We start from the raw sequence: 9,505 nt of genomic DNA, 5'->3' as shown, positions 1-9,505 counted from the left end.
CTATTTGTTCTGTAAGCCTTCACATGAAGTATAATATAAATAAATTAGTTAAATTTAAAAAAAAAAGAAGACCAGATTTACTGGCCTGAGAGACTGGAGAAACCCTGAGAGTATGGCCCCCAGACACCCTTTTAGCTCAGTGATGAAGTCACTCTCGAAGTTCGCCATTCAGCCGGGGATTGGACAGCCTCATAAAACAAAACAAGACTAATGAGGCACAGCAGTCCATGGAGAAGGACAAGAAGGCAGGAGGGGACAGGAAAGCTGGTGATAGGGAATCCAAAGTTGAGAAGAAACAGTGTTGACATGTCATGGGGTTGTTAACCATTGTCATAGGGCAATATGTGTACTAACTGTTTAATGAGAAACTATTCGTTCTGCAAACCTTCATCTAAGATACAAAAAAAAAGAATTATCTATGTGAGATCAAATTGACAACAGCAATTCAAAAACTTTGATGGGAAGCCTAGGGAACAGTGAGTTGAAGATAATGGTGATGGAATAATTTGGAAAAGGATAGTGAGAATAGCAGCACAGCTGGAAGAATGTAATTGATGTCACTGAATTGTACATGTAGAAGCTTTCGAAATGGTGTAATTTTGGCTATGTATATTTTCACCAAAAAAAATGTCCTCAAGTTCGAGAAGGGAGAGTGTTGACACGTCGTGGGGTTCTTAACCAATGTCATAAAATAATGTGTACTGACTGTTTAATAAGAAACTGTTTGTTCTGTAAACCTTCATCTGAAGTACAGTAAAAAAAAATTTTTTTTTAATTTTAATGAAAAAAAAAAAAAAGAGGAGACACAGAGAGCTCCCAGAGGTGAACAAGGCTGACTTGACAGGTTTAGCCGTGATGGTGAGGAGGAGGAGTTCACACCTCTGCAATTCCTGGTTTCACTGAAGAATCAGTGGAAGACAGTGTTGATGAGCATCACCAAAAAACCAAACACATTGCCGTCGAGTCAATTCCAGCATGGCAGGACACTATATACAGAATTTCCTGGAAAATAATAACAATCAGAGAGGAAACAAGTGATTTCTTTTGTTTTTAGATTTTCAATTAAGCTGTTAATATTCTACCACCACCAGACCATAAACCCTGTGAGGACTACAGCCACTTCTAACTGATAATATCTTGCATTTGTAAAGCATTTCAGTTTACGTATACTTTTACTTAACAATTTCACATATGCTTACCACAAACCAGCAAGGTAGGTATTCTTGTGTCCATTTTGCAGATGGAGAAATAGAAGTTCAAAGTCATAAGTTCATTTACCCAGACCCTTCCTTCTACAGGTGAGGAATCTGAGGCCCACATGAGGTTTATTGATTTACCAAGGACAAAGAGCAGATACTCATCAAAGCCAAGGTTGAAGGTCCCAGCCCAGATCTCATAGAACTCCAACTGCCTTCCATTTCTCCATCCTTTTATTACACTCCCCTCGCAGCCCAACAAGCTGCTTAACCCAGAGGTCAGCAGGCCATGAAGAATGACTAATAAATTTTATCGGCCTTACCTTTGTACTCTTGGTTCTCCCAGGTAGTTTGTTCTAACACTCTCTGTTTCTTTGCAGCATGCAAAAGGAAAGAGCAAGAACTTGGAAAGGATAGAGTCAACACACCCAAAAAGCCCAGGCTGGTCTTCACAGATGTCCAACGTCGAACTCTACATGCAATATTCAAGGAAAATAAGCGTCCATCCAAAGAATTGCAAATCACCATTTCCCAGCAGCTGGGGTTGGAGCTGAGCACCGTCAGCAACTTCTTCATGAATGCTAGGAGGAGGAGTCTGGATAAGTGGCAAGACGAGGGCAGCTCCAGTTCAGGCAACTCATCTTCATCAAGCACTTGTACCAAAGCATGAAGGAATAACCACGAACTGAAACCTCGGTGGAAAAGCTTTAAATAAATAAAAAAAAAATTTTAAGACCAGGACCTCAAGATAGCAGGTTTATGCTTAGAAATATCTGAAGAAAAAAAGTGTCATTTATAGTCCAAAGAAACCAAAGACTTAGCTCACTGCATTCTGATTTTGTTTGGAGACACACACTTCAACGGGGCGATAACTTGGCAAGGAAATTTATGAGTGAGAAAACACCACTGGGTCTCACACCTTCAATCCATGATCATTCTTGCTGTGCTTGGCTGTTTAGTAGTTTGGAGCATAGTGGTTTGGAGCCATTGAGTGGACATCTTTTAAGATCAGACTTTCTAATCTGTTCCACTACGCCATAAAGGTGTATGGTGTCTCAGTACTGTGCATGCACATGGGCACGTGTGCACCCACACACGCGCACACACACACCTACACACCACCACCACCACCAGTGATTAGGGACTTAGGCAGGGCTGGTCTTCAGAAAAAGTTGTGTTGTAAAAGTACAGTCAACATAGTGTGGGGTTCTCTGAGTTCATTGGATTCAAACCAAAACCAAACCCATCACCAACAAGTCGATTCCAATTCATAGCGACCCTAGAAGAATGAGATTTTGCTCATCTAGCCTAGCGTTTGAACCTGCCAGACCCACAACCTAAATGTAGATTCAAATCCAGCAAAGAAAAATTGAATGACACCTAAACTAATGCATTCTCTTTGTTTGTTAAGGAATGTTCAGATATTTTTTAACAAATGAAACAAGAGTCCATCCATTAAAAAAAAAAGTCACCTAGGTACCAAAGAACACACTTAATATTATAGTGCAGGTATTTTATTGCAGTGATTTTAATAACCAAAGCTATTTTTACACAAAACACTATGTAAAGTTATACGTATGAACTGATCTAGGTGTAATACACATGACGCATAGAATCATGACTATTATTTATGATTCTTGAAGCATTTAAAATACTAGCTTTCAGAACTGGCAAGAAAGAATGTAGCTTCAGGGAAGCAGTTAATGTCATGGCAGAGAGGTCTCTAGATGGCACACTCCCTTCAGGATCCATAAATGTCACTTAAGTAGAGATACAGACATGATTCCATGAGAAAACCTGGAGATCCTTCCAAAACAGGCTCCCATTTGTAAACTAGAAAACTAAGTTCAACAGGGAAGATAACTAAATTAGAAAATTTGTTCAAAGGAATGCTTCTTCGTAAAAGGCTACTAAAATAAAGAAAATGAAGGGCACACACTTAGATTAATTTGACTTAAATTTGTTTTATGCATTTGGCACCAAAGAGATTTTAAAATACCTTAAAAACACGCAAATAATGTGAGCAAACCAACATTATTATTAAAATGAACTATCCAGTATCTGTAACCAAACTGATTTTTATGGCCAGCCCAGATATTTTATGGCTTGGACAGCAGGTGCAACCTAGAAATGGTGGAATTGGTTTAAATGCATAGAAAAAGCCAGAGTTCTAGTGGAGGACAAGACTTTTGGTCCTAGAGATATTAAGCGATTTATTTCACTAAGCACAGCCTCCAAAGTGTACTACATTCTTTCTTGCTACTGCATTAAGCTGGAAATTTTATAACATAGATTCCACTCTAACAGGGACACAAAAAAAACTAGACCTGAACTTCCAAATACAAAAGTTTAAATTTCTATTTTTCCTAAATCACTTAACCAGGGCTATAGAAACCAAGGCAAATTAAAACAAAAGTAAGATAACAAGGTTGTACTAATGGCACCCCAGTGAATCACTTGATTCTCAGAAAAATTCTCTTTCTAAATTCAGTTAAATTGTACCTCATATAAATGGATGCCTCTTGTATTGTTAGGTAAAGAATTGGGTACTCTTAGTTAATTGCCACATCAAACTAGAAATATAAAATTAAATATTATCCCAACAAGAAGTTGATTATTGAGATTCAATAAAACGCTTAAGAAAAAAAAACTGTCTTGACACAACACCCAGCTTCTAGGACCAAATCTCAGCATCTTGTCTAGGTTAGAAGAGACAGGTACCTAGAAAGGGGAAGCTAAACCAACAACCCATCTCTGTCTCCTTCATGTCCGCTGTAGAATGACTAAAGGAAACCAACATATACTTCTTTGATGAAACAGCCCATGCATTTGCCTAGACACATTTTGTCTTCGTATTTTTTTTTATTTCACCCCAAATTCCAGCTTGAAAATTTCCCTTCTAAATATGGCACAATTGTAGTTTGGCTATTAAAAGAGATCATTTTAATGGCCACCCTTCAAGATTTGCTAAGAATATAATCTTATTGATGACATAAACAAAAAGGAAAAACTGATCAATGTTTTCTCTCTCTCCAGAAATGTAGGGGCAGGGGAGGGGAGAGGGCAAACAGCTATATAGTGTATTTGTAATTTTGGAGGGAGGAAAGCCTTCTTAATTTAAAACATGAGCATTTTAAATGCAGGGAATTTCAAACATGCAATCTCACCAAATTCAATACCCCAGGAAAAACAAAAGTTGAATTCTGACAGCCATGTTTTTTGCATTCTTTTTTACAACATAATAATCCTCCAAATTAAATCTACTACATTTTACGTTTTCAGCCAGTTACTTTGGTACTATGTAGCCACGACCACAAAGAATATTACTATATTTTTAATCATTCCAACCATAATAGTTTTTTTAAAAATAACCGGTTACCCTACTTGCTAACACCAAAGATAATTTTCATACCAGCATTGAATTTGCACCCATTATGCAATTTCAGGGCCTAGATATATATTTTCTCATAAACAGATGCACAATTCAGAGCCTGAAAAGCTATTTCTTACTTGACTGTTTAAGCATACTCACAATCCTTGCTTCTCACAAGCAATATGCTTACTACATCATCCATGACTGATTCTTTCCTTGCTTCTGAACTCGCATGTAGGAAAAAATGTGTCCTTCCCCGTTTAGTGTAGCCTTCACTGATGGCTGATGGCTTGGGTTTTTTACCCTACCACATTCAACAGAGCATAATACATGCCATTTGTTCACCCATCATTTCTCAATGCTTTAGCAAAATTCACCTGGAAAGATATCCCACAGTTTTGTTTGTATGTTTGTTTATTCCAAAACTGCACTTCGAATAATACTGTTTTGTTTGTTTGGTAAAATGAAAGTTAGTCTGTTTTGGGCCATAAGTCATTCAGGTCCTCTCATGACTGGAAGCTTTCCTAAAAGGCGGCAAGTAAGAAAGTAGGAGGTGTGATGTGTGAACACACCAAGTACCCAGACTTCAGTAAACGTTCAGGTATGGGAATTCTGGATGTCAGGAACCGAGCATTCCAGTCCCTGGCTGCAGCTGGAATAGACCATAAAGACCAAAGAAAATCTGTGGGGAAATCCAGAAGTTCTAACTGAACATGTCACTCACAGTGCCCAACAAGAGCATAATTAATTTTCCAGAAAAATAAAAATAAAAGGACTATGCCACTTTTGGACTCACCCCACTCCCATTGCTACCCCAATCTAAATGCAAACTTTACTATACCAAAGAGTCCTAGGACATTTTCACATTGACCTATAAAGGCATTTTCCCTAGGAACCTCCTCCCTTCTTTGTACATAAAGGACGAAAACTATGCATTTAGCAAACAAAGAGAAAGCACTTCTCCCTTTTCTATCTAGTTGTTTAGGGTGCATTCAAAAGCCAGAGGCTGTTTAGAGACTTGTTTGACCTTCTGGATTATTACTGTGGTGTGGTTAGCTTTACAGTACATTTGGTAACTATTGCCTAAGTAGTAAGAAGCAGAGGTAAGAAATAGCTACATCCCCGTGTTTAAAAAAAAAAAAAAAAAAAAGTGTAAAGATCTACTATTTATAGTGTGAACCAAAGATGCTACCTCACTCGATTTCCATTGGTGATTTTAATCACACTGATGATACCAAAGAATACCAAAGATATTTGCATGCACGGCCTTGGTCTGCAGAGGGAATCCCCCCTTTTCCCTCCCCACACCTCCTTTACCTCCTCAGTCTTCACTCGGTGTGTAAACTTGTCTTCATTCTTAATAATAATGATACAATAGTGATAACAACAACATTAGTAAATACTACGCTTATTACTGCTAGTTCTACTTGTAAATCTCTAGGCGAACATGCCGCAGACTTTGTAAACTCCTAGGACGAGTGCCTTGCTTGAACCAAAGCGTTAAACCGCTGTTGACCTCTCTCACCTTATACTCTTTGAATACCTCAGCCTCTTAGAAAGGCCACTAATGAAAAAAGAAAAAAGGAATAATTATTCACCGTGGTGCTTTTTCCGTGCAACCAGGCAATGAAACTTTCTTTGATACCAAAGGATGACTTTTTTCCCCCGATTTCTTGCTGATAAACCAAAGCTCCTCCTCCTTGTTCCCTCTCAAGGTTCTCCCCACCTTGCAAGTCCCTTCACAGGCAGGCCGTGCATCTCTTTTACCAATTCCTCCAAATACCTCATAGTAATAAAGTTTTAGGGTTATGTTGTATAGAAAGTCTATGTGATAAGGCAGAACTTACTAGTCTGGTAATTGTTAAGGTTACTTTGCAAAGAAAACTTTATAATTCTTATTTATTTTATAGTTTGTATGTTTGGGATCTTTTTTCCCCGTTTGGTTTAGGGTTTGTTTTCTTGACAGAACTGCTCTGTTGCTCAAGGAAGACTTAATTTCTGGAAATGTTCCCCGAGGTGGGTTAAGGGTTGTGTAAAAGAAAAAAAAAAAGCAAGAATGGAATAGGAAATGATTTTGATTTTGATGGTTCCTTATGAAATTCTTGTGTTTCGTAGTAACTTTTTTTCCACAGGGTAAAAAAAAAAAAATATTTATATATATATATGATCTCTTTTTTGTGAAACTGGTTCCTATTTTTCTCTATAATGTGCTGTGATTTTTTTTTTAATTTAATTACATTTTATATGAGCTTATTTAATCACTGTTTTAATTTATGACTGTGTAGTTTTTAAAATGTATATAGTAGAATCGAAATGGCCAAAGCTTTATGTTACAATCTTTTAGTTCTCGATGCTAAGACAAGCTGAAAGCAGGAGCTTCTCTTAACTGCAGGGTGTATCTTTAGCTTTTTCTTAGCAGGCACTTCACTGCGTGTTGTGAACACTGCCAGGTTTTCCTCCCTCAAAAAAACTTGTACATGCCAAAGGAGTGTTTCAAGGTGGTAGTCTTTTTTGTCACTTAGAAGAAAGGCATTATTCATGGTTTTCCTTTATTAATTTTTTTTTTAAGAAAAAATTACTTTGCAGGTAAGACTTGAAATTCCAAAGAATTTAAGACTTGTTTCATGTTTCAGAGCACCGGCCTCTGTGAGATAGTTTGCTACTTTTTCGTTTTTCTTTAACCATTCACACGGATATGAGAAGTAAAAAGTATAAGAACTCAGAGACAAGCTAGCTTGAATCTGGGAAATCCTGTAAGTTTCACCAAGTTTCTGAATTACTTCAAGGCAGGGAGCAGGGCATGGAGACACAGTTCCTTTTGCCAAACTGAGAGGAGAGTATAATGGCTTCATGCCCTAAAAGAGAAAATCAAAGCTGGGGCCAGCTGATCCAGCTACTGCCCGTCTGGCCAGCTCATGGAGGAAACAAAACATGACTGCTTGGCCCCACTTGTCAATCTAATTTAAGGAAAATGTTTAAAATTTACATATTCCTCTCCACATCTGCTGCTTGGTATCTGCTATCCATGATCCACGGCCTCCCCACGTCTCTTACTCAAATTAGAAAAATGACCCTCAAATGTCACCCCCTTCCAGCCATTGCCACCAGGTTAACATACCCCAGGCCTATTTGAGTTTCTCTTCTCACGTTTCATCCTCCCACCAGTTTTCTTTTCCACACTAGACATCGTCCTGCCCCAGGCCCCCTTAACTGAGGCCATTCAGATTCTTGACCCAGCTAAATTTAGGTCAGCACTTCTACAGAACTCTAAGCTGACAAGGGGGATCCTCAGAAGAGCTGGTGCCCACCATCTTGTTTTGTTGAAATAAGTTGCTTCAACTACATGGCATAAACCCATAGATGTAAATACTTTTGCTCTCAACACAAGAGTTTTACCTTATTTTCTTTTACAAGGGTATTGGGGGTGGGTAAGGAAAAGGAGGGCTTAGACTTTGGGTCAAATGTTACATTTTCTTAGGAACATTTTTATACTCATTATGATTTTTAATAGGGCAATAAATCTGCTCTGAGTTGCAGGATCATTCAGTGGTCTGTTGGTAAGCATTGCCTGATTATTTGTTTTTATACAAATGCTATCTGTGCAGTGAGTTATAGAAAGCCCAGGAAAATGGTTGAGGAAGTAGACTTTTACCATCCACAATGAAATGCTGAACAGCGTTGTATTCACAAGGTCACATTTTCCGTTTCTGTGTTGGTCTTGATTTTTTTTTGTGGTATGTTCTGCATTTATTGCATAATCATTGTGGGCTTATTTTAGATTTGCCATCTGAACCAAGTGACAGTATTTTTTAAGAAAAAAATAAACTTTAAAACATTGTCTTCCACTTGCTCTGGTAGTCGTCTTCATATCTCCCTGTGTTTATTGTTTTGTCTGAAGTCAACCCATCTGTCACTCATTTAGACCTGTCCCTCCCCCCCTTTTCTATTTTTGGTATGCCTTTGAACTTAGCTATTGTTTGAATGTGACTCAGTTTCCATGTTCAAGTTAGCTTGATGGTTTATTATGTAAGGAGGGTGCCTAAGACAATCATCAGGTTAAAAAAAAAATCAGTAGAGTAGAAAAATCTTCCAAGAGCAGAAGGAGTTCTTCCTTAGCAATGAAAAAAAAGAAAAAGAAAAAAAAGTTAAATATACAATTAATTAATTAATTAGAAACCTAACCATGAGGGGCTTAGTAGATTTTTGATAAAAGACAAATGTTGCTGTCATTTTCTTTGTCAATTAGAAAGCAGTGGTAGTTTCTACATTGCATCTACATTTCAAACTAAATGATTATTGTAGCCAGTTATGGTTGTTTGCCAATATTTTGTCTGTTTCTCTCTCTCTGTCCAATGCTTCTTCTGTATTTTTATGTGTAGCAACAAAAAGTGTAATGCATTAGACATTATTCTGATTTGTTTATGAGTATCTCTTGTACCGCATTAAGGTTTCTTTCTTTTTTCTTTTTTTTAAGCTTCGATACTGTTCTCACTTTATGCCGTGCAATATCATCTGCTGTGTTTGCAAAGCAAGTGATGATGCCATCAAGCTTTTCAGTATTAAAATGTTTCAGCGTTTATGTAGTCACCAAAATGTAGTAAATAAAATGTTGAGTTTTCCAGCACTTTAAATTTAGACAACTGTTGCCTTCTTTTGTTTTTATTCTAACTGCAATCCTAAGCAAGTAGCTCATGGATTTTCCTAGGAGGAAGGTTGAAGTTGAAAGGACAATAAGCTAGAGAACCAAAGCCAGTGCCATGATCTAAAGAATCAAGAGGAGAAAAAAAGGAAGTGTTCTCTAGTGGAACGGGAGGGTGTTTTTAAATGGAAGTGGGATATTCTATTTCTAGAGGTTAGCACTTATTCTACCTTGATTGACTCTCAAAAGAAAGAAATATTATTATTAGAGAGGATGGCCCTTAAAAGTCCTATCCAG

The 9,505-nt window shown here is 37.6% G+C and overlaps 1 protein-coding gene across 1 annotated transcript in view; it reads left to right on the top strand.

The window, feature by feature from the left end:
- Positions 1 to 1,909, top strand: part of ONECUT1 (one cut homeobox 1) — a 51,075-nt gene extending 49,166 nt beyond the window's left edge. Inside the window, exon 2 of the mRNA XM_004377680.2 lies at positions 1,577 to 1,909. Coding sequence (XP_004377737.1) covers positions 1,577 to 1,866 — 290 coding nt within the window. The 3' untranslated portion in view covers positions 1,867 to 1,909. The remainder of the gene's footprint in view (positions 1 to 1,576) is intronic.
- Positions 1,910 to 9,505: the final 7,596 nt, after the last annotated feature.

This window comes from Trichechus manatus, unplaced genomic scaffold, assembly GCF_000243295.1.
Source record: "Trichechus manatus latirostris isolate Lorelei unplaced genomic scaffold, TriManLat1.0 scaffold00052, whole genome shotgun sequence".
Classification (NCBI taxonomy): domain Eukaryota; kingdom Metazoa; phylum Chordata; class Mammalia; order Sirenia; family Trichechidae; genus Trichechus; species Trichechus manatus.
The sequence above is the reverse complement of the archived record's forward strand: the minus strand, read 5'-3'. Positions and strand labels throughout refer to the sequence as shown.